Source organism: Lampetra fluviatilis, chromosome 65 (genome assembly GCF_964198595.1).
Source record: "Lampetra fluviatilis chromosome 65, kcLamFluv1.1, whole genome shotgun sequence".
Lineage (NCBI taxonomy): Eukaryota > Metazoa > Chordata > Hyperoartia > Petromyzontiformes > Petromyzontidae > Lampetra > Lampetra fluviatilis.
In genome coordinates this window covers 5,116,682-5,136,932 of record NC_136339.1, presented here as the reverse complement: position 1 = coordinate 5,136,932, position 20,251 = coordinate 5,116,682, and the positions used below count along the sequence as shown (strand labels likewise).

Genomic DNA, 20,251 nt, shown 5'->3' with positions numbered 1-20,251 from the left:
TCCACCACCACCTCCATCACTGTCATAATCACCATCATCATCACCACCACCTCCATCAACACATTCATCACCACCACCACCACCACATCATCATCACCACGTGTCTCCATCACCACACACATCATCATCACCACGTGTCTCTCAACCCCACGGCCTGTCCCCCCGTGTCCCCCCGTGTCCCCCCGTGTCTCGCATCATGTCCCTGAGTGTCTCCCAGTCTCCCCGTGTCTCTCATCATGTCCTCGTGTCTCCCGTGTCTCTCATCATGTCCCCGTGTCTCTCCCAGTCTCCCCGTGTCTCTCATCATGTCCCCGTGTCTCTCCCAGTCTCCCCGTGTCTCTCATCATGTCCCCGTGTCTCCCCGTGTCTCTCATCATGTCCCCGTGTCTCCCCGTGTCTCTCATCATGTCCCCGTGTCTCCCCGTGTCTCTCATCATGTCCCCGTGTCTCTCCCAGTCTCCCCGTGTCTCTCATCATGTCCCCGTGTCTCTCCCAGTCTCCCCGTGTCTCTCATCATGTCCCCGTGTCTCTCCCAGTCTCCCCGTGTCTCTCATCATGTCCCCGTGTCTCTCCCAGTCTCCCCGTGTCTCTCATCATGTCCCCGTGTCTCTCCCAGTCTCCCCGTGTCTCTCATCATGTCCCTGAGTCTCTCCCAGTCTCCACGTGTCTCTCATCATGTCCTCGTGTCTCCCCGTGTCCCCCCCGTGTCCCCCCGTGTCCCCCCGTGTCCCCCCGTGTCTCCCCGTGTCTCCCCGTGTCTCCCCGTGTCTCCCAGTCTCCCCGTGTCTCTCATCATGTCCCTGAGTCTCTCCCAGTCTCCCCGTGTCTCTCATCATGTCCCCCAGGGTCTCCCCGCATGTCACACCCCCCCCCCCACCACCCTCCCATGTCTCATTCTCACGTCTCCCCGGTCGGTTCCTTTGGTCGTGCCTCACACCGAGTCCCCCCCCCTCCCATCCCACCCCGTGTCGTCCACCCCGTGTCTTCCACCCCGTGTCGTCCACCCCGCGTGGTCCACCCCAGCCCGCCCGCCTCTCGCCCCGTGTCTCACCCCGTGTCTCGCCCCGTGTCCTCCTCCCCCCGTGTCTCCGCGTCCGCCCCGTGTCTCGCCCCGCGTGTCGCCCCGTCGCTCAGCGCGTCGACAGAAGCGCGCCCTGCAGCGCCGTCTCCTCTGCGCCGTCATCGTGGTGCTCTCCATGGCGGCAGTCGGAGTCGGCATCTTCCTCGCCGGTACCGGCAACCTGCGGCAGTAGAACCTGTGTCTGCGTGTGTCTGTGTGTGCGTGTCTGTGTGCGTGTGTGTCTGTGTGTATGTGTGTGTGCGTGTGTCTGTATGTGTGTGTGTGTGCGTGTCTGTGTGCGTGTGTGTGTATGTGTGTGTCTGTGTGTGTCTGTGTGCGTGTATGTGTGTGTGTGTGCGTGTGTATGTGTGTGCGTCTGTGTGTGCGTGTGTGTATGTGTGTCTGTATGTGTATGTGTGTGCATGTGTATGTGCGTGTCTGTGTGCGTGTGGGGAGCGGTGGTGTAGTGGTTAGCGCTACGCTGCGCTATGAACCCGGCGACCCGGGTTCGATTCCCGCTCACGGCCAACACCAGTGACGAGTATCTGAACTGGTCCCGGGCCTCCCCTAGGTCGACTCAGTCTCAAATGAGTACCTGGTGCGGTGTGTAAACATCGCCACTGGGGAGACAAAGGCGGTCGGGCGTGGTGCTGGCCACCCACACCCTCGTGTACCGTTCCAGCCTTCATAGGTGCTCGCTAACAGCACTTGCCCCTACGGTCTGTTAAGGCTACACGGGGGATCTTTGTCTTTGTGTGTGTGCCTGGTTCGTCTTCCCTCCATCCCGCCCAGTCTACTACCTCTACTACAAGCAGACGGCTGCGTGCGCCTTCGGCAACTGCGGTGAGTGACCCAAGCCGGTGTGCGCGCGTGTGGGTGTGCGGGTGTGCGTGTGTGTGCGGGTGTGTGTGGGTGTGTGCGGGTGTGCGCGTGTGTGCGGGTGCAGGTGTGCGTGTGTGCGGGTGTGGGTGTGCGGGTGTGTGTGCGCGTGCGGGTGTGCGCGTGTGGGGGTGTGCGCGTGTGGGTGTGTGTGTGCGTGTGTGCGGGTGTGTGCGCGTGCGGGTGTGCGCGTGTGGGGGTGTGCGCGTGTGGGTGTGTGTGTGCGTGTGTGCGGGTGTGGGTGTGCGGGTGTGTGTGCGCGTGCGGGTGTGCGCGTGTGGGGGTGTGCGCGTGTGGGTGTGTGTGTGTGTGTGCGTGTGTGCGTGGGTGTGGGTGTGTGTGTGCGCGTGCGGGTGTGCGGGTGTGGGTGTGTGCTCCCTCCCTCCCTTGCTCCCTCCCCAACTTTGTGAGGCTACCAGAGGCTGAAATCTCCCACTCCTCACCTGGGCCTCACCTGGGCCTCACCTGGGCCACACCTGAGTCTCACCTGGGTCTGACCTGGGTCTCACCTGTGCCTCACCTGTGCCTCACCTGGACCACACCTGGGTCTCGGTGTCCCTCCGTCTCTTCCCCATCTCTCTCTCTCTCTCGGGAGGTTCACAATGGCCGTGTCAGAGGCACCGAGTCAGAGGGCTGCTGCTACATTTGGGTTCAAGCCCTGGGTCTGGGCGTCTCTCTTCGCAGGCTCACAATGGCCCGGCAGGTCACGATGATGGCCTTGTTCATGATGTTGACGATGCTGATGTTTGCTGTGCCAGAGATGGTGGTGGTGGTGATGATGACGATGATGGTGGTGGTGGTTTTGGTGATGATGATGGTGGTGGTGGTGGTGATGATGGTGGTGATGATGATGATGATGGTGGTGATGATGATGATGGTGGTGGTGGTGATGATGATGATGATGGTGGTGGTGGTGGTGGTGATGATGATGGTGGTGATGATGATGATGATGGTGGTGGTGGTGATGATGATGGTGGTGGTGATGATGATGGTGATGATGATGGTGATGATGATGGTGGTGTTCCAGCTAGTGATGATTGCATTGGTGATGGTGATGATGATGATGGAATGGAGATTTTTCTAGTTGTCGTCGTGAAGATGTTGATGGTAGTGACGGTGATGATGGTGATGGTCACGGCGACAATGATAACGTTCACGATTATGATGAGAATGCTTTAGATGATGATGATGGTGATGATGTTGTTACAGGAGAGCCAGCCATCAACAGAAGCATCATGGCTGTGAGCTGCGATGGCACGCGGAACGCAGTCGCTTCATCTTGCAGTGAGTGAGCGGGCGGGCGAGCGAGCGGATGTGTGGGTGGGTGAGCGAGCGAGCGATCGAGCTGATGAGTGAGTGAGCGGGCGGGCGAGTGAGCGGATGTGTGGGTGGGTGAGTGAGCGAGCGGATGTGTGGGTGGGTGAGCGAGTGAGCGAGTGGTTGAATGATGAAGTTCATGGGTGGTTGGGTGAGCGAGCGAGCGATCGAGCTGGTGAGTGAGTGAGCAAGTAGGCGCATGGGTGAGTGTTTCGGCGAGTGAGTGAGCGAGCTAATGAATGAATGAGCGTGTGGATGAGTGTTTTGGGCGAGTGAGCGAAAGAGTTGGTCAATGAATGAATGAATGAGCGAGCGTGTCAGTGAGTGGGCGGGGCGGGTTGCTATGTGAGTGAGTGAGTGTGTGGGTGAGTGTTTGGGCGAGTGAGTGGGTGGGTATGTGAGTGAGTGAGTGAGTGAGCGAGCGTGTGTGTGGGTGAGTGTTTGGGCGAGTGAGCGAGCGGGTGGGTATGTGAGTGAGTGAGCGAGTGTGTATGTGAGCGAGTGAGCGGGTGGGTATGTGAGCGAGTGAGCGGGTGGGTATGTGAGCGAGTGAGCGGGTGGGTATGTGAGCGAGTGAGCGGGTGGGTATGTGAGCGAGTGAGCGGGTGGGTATGTGAGTGAGTGAGCGAGTGTGTATGTGAGTGAGTGAGCGAGTGTGTATGTGAGTGAGTGAGCGAGAGTGTGTATGTGAGTGAGTGAGCGAGTGTGTATGTGAGCGAGTGAGCGAGTGTGTATGTGAGTGAGTGAGCGAGTGTGTATGTGAGCGAGTGAGCGAGTGTGTTTGTGAGTGAGTGAGCGAGTGGGTATGTGAGTGAGTGAGCGAGTGTGTATGTGAGTGAGTGAGCGAGTGTGTATGTGAGCGAGTGAGTGTGTGGGTGTGTGAGTGAGTGAGCGAGTGTGTATGTGAGTGAGTGAGCGAGTGTGTATGTGAGTGAGTGAGCGAGTGTGTATGTGAGCGAGTGAGTGTGTGGGGTATGTGAGTGAGTGAGCGAGTGTGTATGTGAGTGAGTGAGCGAGTGTGTATGTGAGCGAGTGAGTGTGTGGGTGTGTGAGTGAGTGAGCGAGTGTGTATGTGAGTGAGTGAGCGAGTGTGTATGTGAGCGAGTGAGCGGGTGGGTGTGTGTGAGTGAGTGAGCGGGTGGGTATGTGAGCGAGTGAGCGAGTGTGTATGTGAGCGAGTGAGCGGGTGGGTATGTGAGCGAGTGAGTGTGTGGGTGTGTGAGTGAGTGAGCGGGTGGGTATGTGAGCGAGTGAGCGAGTGTGTATGTGAGCGAGTGAGCGAGTCTGTATGTGAGTGAGTGAGCGGGTGGGTATGTGAGCGAGTGAGCGAGTGTGTATGTGAGCGAGTGAGCGAGTGTGTATGTGAGCGAGTGAGCGGGTGGGTATGTGAGTGAGTGAGCGAGTGTGTATGTGAGCGAGTGAGCGGGTGGGTATGTGAGCGAGTGAGCGAGTGTGTATGTGAGCGAGTGAGCGAGTGGGGTATGTGAGCGAGTGAGCGGGTGGGTATGTGAGCGAAGTGAGCGAGTGTGTATGTGAGCGAGTGAGCGAGTGTGTATGTGAGCGAGTGAGCGGGTGTGTATGTGAGTGAGCGAGCGAGTGTGTATGTGAGTGAGTGAGTGAGCGAGTGTGTTTGTGAGTGAGTGAGCGAGTCTGTATGTGAGTGAGTGAGCGAGTCTGTATGTGAGTGAGTGAGCGAGTCTGTATGTGAGCGAGTGAGCGAGTGTGTTTGTGAGTGAGTGAGCGGGTGGGTATGTGAGTGAGTGAGCGAGTGGGTATGTGAGTGAGTGAGTGAGCGAGTGTGTATGTGAGTGAGTGAGCGAGTCTGTATGTGAGTGAGTGAGCGAGTCTGTATGTGAGCGAGTGAGCGAGTGTGTTTGTGAGTGAGTGAGCGGGTGGGTATGTGAGTGAGTGAGCGAGTGTGTATGTGAGTGAGTGAGCGAGTCTGTATGTGAGCGGAGTGAGCGAGTGTGTTTGTGAGTGAGTGAGCGAGTGGGTATGTGAGTGAGTGAGCGAGTGTGTATGTGAGTGAGTGAGCGAGTGTGTATGTGAGCGAGTGAGTGTGTGGGTGTGTGAGTGAGTGAGCGAGTGTGTATGTGAGTGAGTGAGCGAGTGTGTATGTGAGTGAGTGAGCGAGTGTGTATGTGAGCGAGTGAGTGTGTGGGTATGTGAGTGAGTGAGCGAGTGTGTATGTGAGTGAGTGAGCGAGTGTGTATGTGAGCGAGTGAGTGTGTGGGTGTGTGAGTGAGTGAGCGAGTGTGTATGTGAGTGAGTGAGCGAGTGTGTATGTGAGCGAGTGAGCGGGTGGGTGTGTGAGTGAGTGAGCGGGTGGGTATGTGAGCGAGTGAGCGAGTGTGTATGTGAGCGAGGTGAGCGGGTGGGTATGTGAGCGAGTGAGTGTGTGGGTGTGTGAGTGAGTGAGCGGGTGGGTATGTGAGGCGAGTGAGCGAGTGTGTATGTGAGCGAGTGAGCGAGTGTGTATGTGAGTGAGTGAGCGGGTGGGTATGTGAGCGAGTGAGCGAGTGTGTATGTGAGCGAGTGAGCGAGTGTGTATGTGAGCGAGTGAGCGGGTGGGTATGTGAGTGAGTGAGCGAGTGTGTATGTGAGCGAGTGAGCGGGTGGGTATGTGAGCGAGTGAGTGTGTGGGTGTGTGAGTGAGTGAGCGGGTGTGTATGTGAGTGAGTGAGCGAGTGTGTATGTGAGCGAGCGAGCGGGTGGGTATGTGAGTGAGTGAGCGAGTGTGTATGTGAGTGAGTGAGCGAGTGTGTATGTGAGCGAGTGAGCGGGTGGGTATGTGAGCGAGTGAGTGTGTGGGTGTGTGTGTGAGTGAGCGATTGTGTATGTGAGCGAGCGGGTGAGTGTTTGGGCGAGTGTGTGGGTGTGTATGTGAGTGAGTGTGTGGGCGAGTGAACGTGCAACTGTGCCGCTGTGTTGTCCGTGCATTACAATCCCCCCACCCCCATCCCCCTCCCCCCCCACCCCCCCCTCCCCCCCCAGTGCGAGTGTGGGACTCCGCCACGTGCTCCAGGTGTTCGTGCCGGGGCCCCGCGGGCCGTGGGGCTTCGTCTGCTCAGACGGCTGGAGCGGCTCCCTCTCCAGCTACAGCTGCAGCGCCATGGGCTACCACAGGTGGGGGGGGGGCGAGTGGGGGGGGGGTGAGGGGGTGGGGTCATTGGGGGGGGGGTGTGGGGGGGGTGAGTGGAGGGGGGGTGTGGGGGGGGGAGTGGGGGGGTGGTGAGTGGGTGGGTGGGTGAGTGAGTGAGTGAGTGGGTGAGTGAGTGAGTGGGTGGGTGAGTGGGGTGGGGTGTGCGGGGGGTGAGTGGTGGGTGAGTGGGTGGGTGGGTGGGGGGGGTGAGTGGGGGGGGGGGGTGAGTGGGTGGGTGAGTGGGTGGGTGGGTGAGTGGGTGGGTGGGTGAGTGGGTGGGTGGGTGAGTGAGTGAGTGGGTGGGTGTGTGGGTGGTGGGTGAGTGAGTGAGTGAGTGAGTGGGTGGGTGGGTGGGTGAGTGAGTGGGTGGGTGAGTGGGTGGGTGAGTGGGTGGGTGGGGTGTGCGGGGGGTGAGTGGGTGGGTGAGTGGGTGGGTGAGTGGGTGGGTGGGTGGGTGAGTGGGTGGGGGGGGGTGAGTGAGTGGGTGGGTGGGTGAGTGAGTGGGTGAGTGAGTGAGTGGGTGAGTGGGTGGGTGGGTGAGTGGGTGGGTGAGTGGGTGAGTGGGGTGGGTGGGTGAGTGGGTGAGTGAGTGGGTGGGTGGGTGAGTGAGTGGGTGAGTGAGTGGGTGGGTGAGTGAGTGGGTGAGTGGGTGGGTGAGTGGGTGAGTGGGTGGGTGGGTGGGTGAGTGGGGTGGGTGAGTGAGTGGGTGAGTGGGGTGGGTGGGTGGGTGAGTGGGTGGGTGGGTGAGTGAGTGGGTGGGTGAGTGAGTGAGTGGGTGTGTGGGTGGGTGAGTGAGTGGGTGAGTGGGTGGGTGGGGTGGTGGGTGAGTGAGTGAGTGAGTGGTGAGTGGGTGGGTGGGTGGGTGAGTGGGTGAGTGGGTGGGGGGGGGGTGAGTGGGTGGTGAATGTGCACGCCGCAAACCTCACCGCGGTGTCCCGTACGGCGTCCCCTCCCCACTCACGGTGCCATGCTGCCCCCCCCCCTCCCTCCCCCCTCCCCCCCCACCCTCCACCCCCCCCCCAGTGTTGAGAGTGCCGAGGCGGGTGGACGTGGCCACGCTGGGCCTGAACTCGTCCTCCACGTTCCTCAGGGCCGACCCCCGCGGTCAAGCCCAGACTCCACCACCGCCACCGTCGCAAAGCTCTTCCAGACGTGGTGGGTGGGTGGGTGGGGCGGGTGGGTGAGTGGGTGAGTGGGTGGGTGAGTGGCTGTGTGGGTGGGTGAGTGAGTGGGTGAGTGAGTGAGTGGGTGAGTGAATGAGTGGGTGGGTGGGTGAGTGGGTGAGTGAGTGGGTGGGTGGGTGAGTGGGTGAGTGGGTGAGTGAGTGGGTGGGTGAGTGAGTGGGTGGGTGAGTGGGTGAGTGAGTGGGTGAATGAGTGAGTGAGTGAGTGGGTGGGTGAGTGAGTGAGTGGGTGAGTGAGTGAGTGAGTGAGTGGGTGAGTGGGTGGGTGAGTGGCTGTGTGGGTGGGTGAGTGAGTGGCTGACTGTGTGGGTGGGTGAGTGAGTGGGTGAGTGGCTGTGTGGGTGAGTGGCTGTGTGGGTGAATGAGTGGGTGATTGGCTGTGTGGGTGAGCGAGTGGGTGAGTGAGTGGGTGAGTGGGTCGGTGAGTAGCTGTGTGGGTGGGTGAGTGAGTGAGTGGCTGAATGTGTGGGTGGGTGAGTGAGTGGGTGAGTGGCTGTGTGGGTGAGTGGCTGTGTGGGTGAACGAGTGGGTGAGTGGGTGATTGGCTGTGTGGGTGAGTGAGTGAGTGGGTGAGTGAGTGGGTGAGTGGGTGAGTGGGTGGGTGAGTGGGTGGGTGAGTGAGTGAGTGGCTGACTGTGTGGGTGGGTGAGTGAGTGGATGAGTGGCTGTGTGGGTGAGTGGCTGTGTGGGTGAGTGGCTGTGTGGGTGAACGAGTGGGTGAGTGGGTGAGTGGGTGAGTGGGTGATTGGCTGTGTGGGTGAGCGAGTGGGTGAGTGAGTGGCTGTGTGAGCGAGTGTTTTGCTCTTCCCACAGGGAGACCTGTGGCACCGGCAAGGTCATCACTCTGCAGTGCTTGGGTGAGAAGCCCAGCGCACACACAGAGACGTGTCACCCAGCCAGCTACACACACAACCACCCACCCATGCCCCCAACCGCCCAACCACCCAGCCACCCCCCCCCTCACCCAGCTATGCATCCACCCACTCACACCCACCCACTCACCCACCCACACCCACCCAGCCACCTCCCAAACCAGCTATGCACCCACCCACTCACCCACCCACCCAAACACCCACCTACCCACCCACCCAACCATGTACCTCCAGAGTCACGCACCCTACCACCCACGCACCCAACTACCCATCCAACTACTCAAACCCACTCAACCAACCAACCACGCACCCACCCAGCCATGCACCTTGCCTAGTCACGCACCCATCCACCCACACACCCAACTACCCACCCACCCAACCATGTACCTCCAGAGTCACGCACCCTACCACCCACGCACCCAACTACCCATCCAACTACTCAAACCCACTCAACCAACCAACCACGCACCCACCCAGCCATGCACCTTGCCTAGTCACGCACCCATCCACCCACACACCCAACTACCCACCCAACTACCCACCCACACCCACTCACTCACCCACCCACCCACACCCACTCACCCACCCACCCACACCCACTCACCCACCCACTCACTCAACTACGCACCCACTCACCCACCCACACCCTACCACCCATCCACCCTACCACCCACACACCCAACCACGCACCCAACTACCCAACCAACCACTCAAACCCACCCAGCTCAACATCATCATCAGCAGCAGCAGCAATCACCGATCACCATCAGCAGCCATGGCACAGTAGAGGTGTCGCTAGCGATGTTGACGCAAGTTGTGACGACGACGATGGTGACAACGACGGTGACAACGACGGTGACGACGGTGACGACGGTGATGTGTGATGTGCCCCCCACTCCCCACCCCCCCCCCCCCAGCGTGTGGTGCGGGAGCCCCCCTGGAGAGCTCGCGAGTGGTGGGGGGCCGCCCGGCGGCGGGGGGCCGCTGGCCATGGCAGGTGTCGCTGCACTACGACGCGTCGCTCGTGTGCGGCGGCTCCATCGTGGCGCCCTCCTGGGTGGTGACCGCCGCTCACTGCGTCGTGCAGTGAGAAGCACAACCACCACAACCACCGCACAACCACAACCACCGCACCACAACCACAACCACCACAACCACAACCACCGCACAACCACAACCACCGCACCACAACCACCGCACAACACAACCACCGCACAACCACAAAAAACAACCACAACCACCGCACAACCACAAACACCACACCACAACCACCGCACCACAACCACCGCACAACCACAACCACCGCACAACCACCACACCACAACCACCACACCACAACCACCGCACCACAACCACTGCACCACCACAACCACCGCACACACTGCACACACGCACCGCGTGCACGGACTGCATACACGCACCACCGCACCGCACACACGGACTGTACCGCATGCACCGCACCAGCGCACTGCTGCAGCAGTAGCAGCAGCAGCAGTAGCAGCTGTAGCAGCAGCAGCAGTAGCAGCTGTAGCAGCAGCAGCAGTAGCAGCAGTAGCAGTGGCGGCAGTAGCAGCAGTAGCAGCAGTAGCAGTGGCGGCAGTCGTAGCAGTAATGTCAGTAGCAGATGACGACGATGTTGCTGATGAGGACGCTGATGACGACGATGTTGCTGATGACGATGATGATGACGACGATATTGCTGATCCTGAGGACTTTTCTGACACTGATGGTGAAGAAATTGCTGATGATGACGACGATGATGACGACTTTGCTGACGATGATGACGATGTTGATGATGATGATGACGATGTTGATGATGATGACGATGATGACAATGACGATGATGACGACGATGTTGCTGACGATGACGACTTTGCTGACGATGACAATGTTGACGACTTTGCTGACGATGATGACGATGTTGACGATATTGATGATGATGATGACGATGTTGATGATGATGATGACAATGTTGATGACGACGATGTTGCTGACGATGATGACGATGTTGCTGATGATGACGTTGATGAAGATGACGATGATGACGATGATGACGATGTTGATGATGACGATGATGATGTTGCTGACGATGACGAAGATGAAGAAGACGATGACGATGTTGCTGACGATGACGACTTTGCTGACGACGATGGCGATGTTTGCCGACCGTTGCCAGCAACCCATTGCCGGGCCTGTGGAAGGCGTACGCCGGCCTGTTGGAGCAGCCGTCCATGATCGCCCCGTACCTGGTGGTGGACAAGGTCTACTTCCACTCGCTCTACGACGCCCAGTCGTCCGACTACGACGTCGCCCTGCTGCGTCTGCAGGGACCCGCACACTTCTCGGGTGAGGGAGGGGGGGGAGGGGGGGGGAAGGGGGGGGGGAGGGGGGGAAGGGGGGGAAGGGGGGGTGAGGAGGTGGGGGCTCTCCCCCCCGTCTCGGTAGTGTGTGTGTGTACGCGTGTGTGTGTGTGTACGCGTGTGTGTGTGTATCCCGTGTGTGTGTGTGTACGCGTGTGGGTACGCGTGTGTCCCGTGTATACGCGTGTGTCCCGTGTGTACGCGCGCGTGTGTGTGTGTACGCTGTCCCGTGTATACGCGTGTGTCCCGTGTGTACGCGCGCGTGTGTGTGTGTACGCGTGTGTGTGTACGCGTGTGTGTGCGCGTGTGTGTACGCGTGTGTGTACGCGTGTGTGTGTGCGTGTGTGTACGCGTGTGTGTACGCGTGTGTGTACGCGTGTGTGTACGCGTGTGTGTGCGCGTGTGTGTACGCGTGTGTGTACGCGTGTGTGTACGCGTGTGTGTACGCGTGTGTGTACGTGTGTGTGTGTCTGTGTCCTGTGTGTACGCGCGTGTGTGTGTGTACGCGTGTGTGTGTGTACGCGCGTGTGTGTACGCGTGTGTGTGTGTACGTGTGTGTGTACGCGTGTGTGTACGCGTGTGTGTGTGTGTGTCTGTGTCCTGTGTGTACGCGCGTACGCGTGTGTGTACGCGTGTGTGTGTGTACGCGCGTGTGTGTACGCGTGTGTGTGTGTACACGCGTGTGTGTACGCGTGTGTGTGTGTGTACGCGTGTGTGTACGCGTGTGTGTGTGTACGCGCGTGTGTGTACGCGTGTGTGTGTGTACGCGTGTGTGTACGCGTGTGTGTGTGTACGCGCGTGTGTGTACGCCTGAGTGTCTGTGCGTGTGTGTTTGTGGGGAGCGGTGGTGCAGCGGTTAGCGCTACGCTGCGCTACGAACCCGGTGACCCGGTTTCGATTCCCGCTCACGGCCAACGCCACCGGTGACGATTATCCGAACCGGTCCCGGGCCTCCCCTAGGTCGACTCGGCCTCAACAATGAGCGCCTGGCGCTGTGCGTAGTCAACATCGCCACCTCGTGTGCCGTTGCTGCTACTCGCTATAACGGCACTCGCCCCGACAGTCTGTTGAGGCTACACGGGGGATCTTTGTCTTTGTGTGTGTGTCCGTGCAGCCTCCGTGTCGCCCGTGTGTCTCCCCGGAGCCGAGTTCGACTCGCCCCCGGGGAAGATGTGTTGGATCACAGGCTGGGGCCGAACCGACGAACACACGAGTGAGCGGCCTTCGTTCCCACAGCCACAACCTTGCCACAACCACCACTACAGCCACAACCTTGCCACCACAACCTTGCCACAACCTTGCCACAACCTTACCACCACTACAACCACATCCTTGCCATCACAATCACCACCACAACAACCAGAGATTACCACCACATTAACTACAACCTTACCACCACAACAACCACAACCACAGAGATAACCACCACTAAGAACCACAACGTTACCACCACCACCAGTACCACAACAACCTTACTACCACCACCAGCAAGCAGACCGCTGATGATGCAGCCGATGATGTTGTTGCTGATGTGAACACTGACGACGACGATGATGCTGACGATGATGATGATGACGATGATGATGATGATGATGACGATGATGATGGTGGTGATGATGATGGTGATGACGATGATGACGTTGATGACGATGACGACGACGATGATGACGATTATGATGACGATGATGATGACGATGATGACGATGATGATGATGATGACGATGATGATAACGATGACGATGACGACGATGATGATGATGACGATGATGATAACGATGACGACGATAATGACGATGACGATGATGATGACGACGATAATGACGGTGATGACGATGATGACGATGATGATGATGATGACGATGATGATGACGATGACGATGACGATGATGACGATGATGACGATGACGATGATGATGACGACGATAATGACAGTGATGACGACGACGATGATGGCGACGATGACGATGACGACGATGATGATGATGACGATGATGATGACGATGATAACGATGACGACGCTGTTGACGATGATGTCGATGATGATGACGATGATGACGATGATTATAACGACGACGATGATGTTGACGATGACGACGTTGACGACGATGTTGACGACGACGATGTTGACGATGTTGACGATGTTGACGACGATGATACCACCCCCCCGCCCCCGCCCCCCCCCCCCACCCAGACGCGGTGTCCCCCGCGCTGCAGGAGGCGCGCGTGCCGCTCCTGTCCATGGCGCTCTGCAACTCGGGCAGCTACTACCGCGGCGCCATCACCCCTCGCATGGTGTGTGCCGGGTACGCGGAAGGGGGCATCGACGGGTGCCAGGTGAACCTCGCACGCTCACCCTCACACAACAACAACAACAACCGCCATTCGCCACTAAGTAGCGGTGACGTCACCACGACGCTTGTGCCAGGCCATGTGCACCTTGAGGCCACGTGAAGTGTCGAACGCCCGCTGGAAGGAGGTCACGAGACAGACCCAGCAGGTACCACGGGTCGACTAACCGAGATGACCGAGATGACTGGCTGATGCACCACCTGTGCCCCCTACTGTGCCAACTTGCTGTGCTTTAGCCACCCGGCGCTCCGCTCGTTGTTGTGAGCGTCGCTCCTCCGCCCTCCGTTGTTGTTGGAGGGCGACTGCCTCCAACTGCCCAGTAGCGTCCTTCACGAGCCTCCTCCACAGAGGCCGATCTTGACACCGTTGATACCAGTCATCGGCAAGTCCACTCAGCTCCACGTCCTCCTGTACCACATCACTCCATCTCTTCTCTAGCCTGTGCCGCGCCCATCTAGCCCCCTCAATCCGGCCGAACTTAAGCTGCTCAGGCATGCGGTGGCTGGGCATGCGGCTACATGACCCAGCCAACGCAGCCTTGCCTGCCGGAGGAGCTCACTGATGGGACTTTGCCCAGATCTTTCAAGGATTTGTGAGCTCCTCACACAATCCAGCCTGGTTAAACCCAGGATGGATCGTAGGCAGGCCAGCCTAAATGTTTCCAACCGGCGAAGATGCTCCACTAGGAGGGCCCACGTTTCGCAAGCGTAGAGAAGGGAGGGCATGACCGTGGCCGAGAAGACCCGAAGCTTCGTGCGGAGTGACAGACCAGGTAGCTTCCACACAGCGTTACGCAACCGATGAAAAGATATTGCCGCTCAACTGATTTGGAGTGAGACCTCTGCTGTTAAACTGGAGCCAGTCATAAGCACACTGCCCAGGTATGGGAAACTCTCCACTCTCTCCACTACCGCCCCATCACCGATTGGGAGTTGTGGGGGTGGAGTGTCCGATGGTACAAAATACCCAGGCAGGTGCTTAGTTTTGGTGGGGCTGATGGTAAGGCCCCACCTCTTGGTGGCACACTCCAGTCTCAGCAGCAGCGTCTCCAACTCCTCTTCTGAATGAGCAGCTATTACCAAATCATTGGCATACATAACGTGGTTGACCAATAGGGAACCATCCCTTGATCGCACCCGGGCGTCGATCAGCCTCCCATTATATCTGTACCAAATGGAAATTCCCCCAGTATAGCTATTGAAGGCTTCACGAACTACGCGGTCAAAATAGATGTTAAATAATGTGGGAGCCAGAGGACATCCCTGTCGCACCCCAAGGTGTACAGGGAAAGGTTCTGACTCCCGGCCACGTAGTTTTACCCGGGCCCGCTCACCATCATGAAGGTCCTTAATGATCGTGAGCAGAGGGTCAGGGACTCCGAAAGCACGAAGAACAACCCAGAGCCCAGGCCTACTGATGGTATCATAGGCCTTGACCAGGTCAATAAAGCAGAGATGTAGGTCTTGTTGGAATTCCCTACACCTCTGCTGTAGCAAACGGACAGAAAATATGGCATCTGTGCAGGACCGCCCTTTCCTGAAACCGCACTGGGGCTCCGCAAGCCTCTCCTCAGCGTGCCTGGCAAGGCGATGTTGAATAATCCTTGCCAGGACCTTTCCCGGCACACTGAGGAGTGAGATGCCGCTGTAGTTGTTACAGTCTGTGCGGTCCCCCTTCTTAAAGCGGGAGACGGCTGTGTGTGTAATCTGTGTGTGTGTGATCTGTGTGTGTCTCTCCCTGTCTCTCTCTGTGTGTGTGTAATCTGTGTGTGATCTGTGTGTGTCTCTCTCTGTGTGTGTGTAATCTGTGTGTGTCTCTCTCTGTGTGTGTGTGTAATCTGTGTGTGATCTGTGTGTGTCTCTCTGTGTGTGTGTGTAATCTGTGTGTGTGTAATCTGTGTGTGTCTCTCTCTGTGTGTGTGTAATCTGTGTGTGATCTGTGTGTGTCTCTCTGTGTGTGTGTGTGATCTGTGTGTGTCTCTCTGTGTGTGTGTGTAATCTGTGTGTGTGTAATCTGTGTGTAATCTGTGTGTGTCTCTCTGTGTGTGTGTGTAATCTGTGTGTGTGTAATCTGTGTGTGTCTCTCTGTGTGTGTGTGTAATCTGTGTGTGTCTCTCTGTGTGTGTGTGTAATCTGCGTGTGATCTGTGTGTGTGTGTCTCTGTGTGTAGGGAGACAGCGGTGGTCCGCTGGTGTGTGCCGGAGCGTCTCGCTGGCTACTCACCGGCGTGACGAGCTGGGGAGACGGCTGTGTGTGTGTAAGCTGTGTGTGTGATCTGTGTGTCTCTGTGTGTGTGTGTGTAATCTGTGTGTGTATAGGGAGACAGCGGTGGTCCGCTGGTGTGTGCAGGAGCGACTCGCTGGCTACTCACCGGCGTGACGAGCTGGGGAGACGGCTGTGGTCACGCTCGGCGTCCTGGCGTCTACTCCCGCATCTCCACCCTGCTGCCCTGGCTTCACAACGTCATGCAGGCACGCTCACCACCATCACTCACCATCACTCACCATCACTCACCATCACTCACCATCACTCACCATCACTCATCATCGCTCACCACCATCACTCACCATCACTCACCACCATCACTCACTCACCACCATCGCTCACCATCACTCACCATCACTCACCATCACTCACCATCACTCACCATCACTCACCATCACTCACCATCACTCACCATCACTCGCTCACCACCATCACTCACCATCACTCACTCACCACCGCTCACCCACCACCGCTCGCCCACCACCGCTCGCCCACCACCGTTCACCCACCACCGCTCGCCCACCACCGCTCGCCCACCACCGCTCACCCACCACCGCTCACCCACCACCGCTCGCCCACCACCGCTCACCCACCACCGCTCACCCACCACCGCTCACCCACCACCGCTCACCCACCACCGCTCGCCCACCACCGCTCACCCACCACCGCTCACCCACCACCGCTCACCCACCACCGCTCACCCACCACCGCTCACCCACCACCGCTCGCCCACCACCGCTCGCCCACCACCGCTCGCCCACCACCGCTCGCCCACCACCGCTCGCCCACCACCGCTCACCCACCACCGCTCGCCCACCACCGCTCGCCCACCACCGCTCGCCCACCACCGCTCACCCACCACCACTCACCCACCACCGCTCGCCCACCACCGCTCGCCCACCACCACTCACCCACCACCGCTCGCCCACCACCGCTCACCCACCACCACTCACCCACCACCGCTCGCCACCACCACCGCTCGCCCACCACCACTCACCCACCACCGCTCGCCCACCACCGCTCGCCCACCACCGCTCGCCCACCACCGCTCACCCACCACCGCTCACCCACCACCGCTCGCCCACCACCGCTCGCCCACCACCGCTCACCCACCACCACTCACCCACCACCACTCACCCACCACCGCTCACCCACCACCGCTCACCCACCACCACTCACCCACCACCACTCACCCACCACCACTCACCCACCACCGCTCACCCACCACCGCTCGCCCACCACCGCTCGCCCACCACCGCTCGCCCACCACCGCTCGCCCACCACCGCTCGCCCACCACCGCTCACCCACCACCGCTCACCCACCACCGCTCGCCCACCACCGCTCGCCCACCACCGCTCACCCACCACCACTCACCCACCACCACTCACCCACCACCGCTCACCCACCACCGCTCACCCACCACCACTCACCCACCACCGCTCACCCACCACCACTCACCCACCACCGCTCGCCCACCACCGCTCGCCCACCACCGCTCACCCACCACCGCTCGCCCACCACCGCTCACCCACCACCACTCACCCACCACCGCTCGCCCACCACCGCTCACCCACCATCGCTCGCCCACCACCGCTCACCCACCACCGCTCACCCACCACCGCTCACCCACCACCACTCACCCACCACCACTCACCCACCACCGCTCGCCCACCACCACTCACCCACCACCGCTCGCCCACCACCGCTCACCCACCACCACTCACCCACCACCGCTCGCCCACCACCGCTCACCCACCACCACTCACCCACCACCGCTCACCCACCACCGCTCGCCCACCACCACTCACCCACCACCGCTCACCCACCACCGCTCACCCACCACCGCTCGCCCACCACCGCTCACCCACCACCGCTCACCCACCACCGCTCACCCACCACCACTCACCCACCACCACTCACCCACCACCGCTCGCCCACCACCACTCACCCACCACCGCTCGCCCACCACCGCTCACCCACCACCACTCACCCACCACCGCTCGCCCACCACCGCTCACCCACCACCACTCACCCACCACCGCTCACCCACCACCGCTCGCCCACCACCACTCACCCACCACCGCTCACCCACCACCGAGGGGTTTCGGGGGGTGGAGGGGCGTGGTGCTGAGCGTGCGACGCTTCTTCTCGTGCAGACGGAGAGGACTTGACGGTGGAGTGGTGGACACGCGGTGGACACGCGGTATACACGCGGTGGAGCGGTGGACACCGTGGGGAGCTCAGGGGGCGCCGGCTCGACGGGTTCTCACCGGGCCGGCACGCACACGCGCACACGTGTACACACACGTGTGTACACGCACACGCACTCGTGTACACACACACACACGTGTGTACACGCACTCGTGTACACACACACGCACGTGTGTACACACGCTCACACATGCTCACGCACGCACACGTGTACACGCGCACGCACACGTGTGTACACACACACACGCACGTGTACACATGCTCACACACGCTCACGCACGCACACGTGTACACGCGCACGCACGTGTGTACACACACGCACGTGTACACATGCTCACACACGCTCACGCACGCACACATGTACACGAACACGCACGTGTGTACACGCTCACGCAGGGAGAGAGGCGCGTAGCCGAAACGCTCCGAGCGAAGTTTACAAGCCGTCTCCACGTTGTTTTGAAGCGACTTAATTTGTATTTCACTTCCTTTCCTGTTTGCACAAAACGTCTCACGGCGCCGCGTCGCCAGCGACGACATCGTCTTCTCGGCAGCCGCGGTCGTCGCTGTTTTAACTTTTAGATTCAGAAACGTGGACCGGTGAAGAGATGGAGGGCAACTGGGGGGGGGGGGGGGAGGGGGGGTTGGGGGGGAACTGGGGGGGAGGGGGGAGGAAGGAGGGGGGGTTGGGGGGCAGGGGGGAGGGGCTCCGGGTGGTTGGGTTGTACCGCCATCTTGCACCATGTTGTGACGTTTCTCAAGGTGTGTGTGTGTGCTGGTTTTTATTATTTTATTAATGTTATAATTTTCTTATTGTTATTATTTTATTATTATTATTATTTTATTATTGCTATTATTTTATTATTATTTTATTAATGCTATTATTTTATTGTTGTTATTATTGTTATTATTTTGTTATAACTTTATTTTACTTACCAGGAGCCCGAATGGGTTTCCTGGAGAAGCCTCGCAGGGCGAAACGTCGGACGTCGCGCCAGGCCCTGAACGATGCGCGGAGCCGCGACGTTCACTCTCGCGACGTCCACCCTCGCGACGTCCACCCTCGCGACGTCCACCCTCGCGACGTCCACCCTCGCGACGTCCACCCTCGCGACGTCCACCCTCGCAGAATGGTTTTTCGTGGTTGTGCTGCCGCTGCTGTCACCACCACCGTCACCACCGCCACCACCGCCACCACCACCACAACTACCACCACCACTACCACCACTACTACCACTACTACTACCACTACTACCACCACCACTACCGCCACCACTACTACCACTAATACTACCACCACCACTCCTACCACTCCTACCACTACTACCACTACCACTCCCACCACTACCACCACTACTACTACCATCACTACTACTACCACCACTACCACCACCACCACCACTACCATCACCACTACCACCACCACTACCATCACCACTACCACCACCACTACCATCACCACCACTACCACCACCACTACCAACTACCAACCACCACCACCACTACCATCACCACTAACACCACTACTACCACTACTACCACCACCATCACCACCACCATCACCACCACTACCATCACCACCACCACCACTACCACCACTACCATCACCACTACCATCACCACAACCACCACCACTACCATCACCACTACCATCACCACAACCACCACCACTACCATCACCACTACCACCACCACCACTAAACCCATAGACGCCGTGGCAGTGCAGCCCCGGAACAACCCACTTCCGAGTGAATCCGATTGGCTGTTCGGCACGGACGGACGGTGGGAAACTCCCACAATGCATCTCCTCTGTGGGAGGGTTAACGGCTCAGGGAGAACGTTAAAGAGGTGCGCTCGTTAGCGTCGCTCGTTCGTTAGCGTCGCTCGCTTGTTAGTGACGCTCGTTAGCGTCGCTCGTTAGCGTCGCTCGTTAGCGTCGCTCGTTAGTGACGCTCGTCGCTCGCTCATTAGCGTCGCTCGTTAGCGTCGCTCGCTTGTTAGTGACGCTCGTTAGCGTCGCTCGTTAGCGTCGCTCGTTAGCGTCGCTCGTTAGTGACGCTCGTCGCTCGCTCATTAGCGTCGCTCGTTAGCGTCGCTCGCTTGTTAGTGACGCTCGTTAGCATCGCTCGTTAGCGTCGCTCGCTCGTTAGCGTCGCTCGCTTGTTAGTGACGCTCGTTAGCGTCGCTCGCTTGTTAGTGACGCTCGTTAGCGTCGCTCGCTCGTTAGCGTCGCTCGCTTGTTAGTGTCGCTCGTTAGCGTCTCTCGCTTGTTAGTGACGCTCGTTAGCGTCGCTCGTTAGCGTCGCTCATTAGCGTCTCTCGCTTGTTAGCGTCGCTCGTTAGCGTCGCTCGTTAGTTAGTGACGCTCGTTAGTTAGTGACGCTTGTTAGCGTCGCTCATTAGTTAGTGACGCTCGTTAGCGTCGCTCGTTAGCGTCGCTCGTTAGTTAGTGATGCTCGTTAGCTCCGCTCGCTCGTTGATTCCTGTAACTGTCGACACTCGGGTTAATTCTGCTGGTGCCAAAGACGATCATCTGCAATGTTTTTATTTATTAAAGTGTTGGCTATTTACTTGCTGATTATTCGTGAGCTTAATGGCTTTTGTATGTATATACAT

The 20,251-nt window shown here is 59.0% G+C and overlaps 1 protein-coding gene across 1 annotated transcript in view; it reads left to right on the top strand.

Moving 5' to 3' along the window:
- Positions 1-17,720, top strand: part of LOC144952056 (transmembrane protease serine 3-like) — a 29,847-nt gene extending 12,127 nt beyond the window's left edge. The window contains 15 exon segments of the mRNA XM_078882453.1: positions 1,024-1,230; positions 1,853-1,903; positions 3,149-3,223; positions 6,251-6,268; positions 6,271-6,382; positions 7,422-7,440; positions 7,442-7,510; positions 7,513-7,553; positions 8,395-8,438; positions 9,371-9,539; positions 10,630-10,799; positions 11,928-12,026; positions 13,005-13,147; positions 15,480-15,632; positions 17,584-17,720. Of these exon segments, the coding sequence (XP_078738579.1) occupies positions 1,024-1,230; positions 1,853-1,903; positions 3,149-3,223; positions 6,251-6,268; positions 6,271-6,382; positions 7,422-7,440; positions 7,442-7,510; positions 7,513-7,553; positions 8,395-8,438; positions 9,371-9,539; positions 10,630-10,799; positions 11,928-12,026; positions 13,005-13,147; positions 15,480-15,632; positions 17,584-17,598 (1,385 nt within the window). The 3' untranslated portion in view covers positions 17,599-17,720.
- Positions 17,721-20,251: the final 2,531 nt, after the last annotated feature.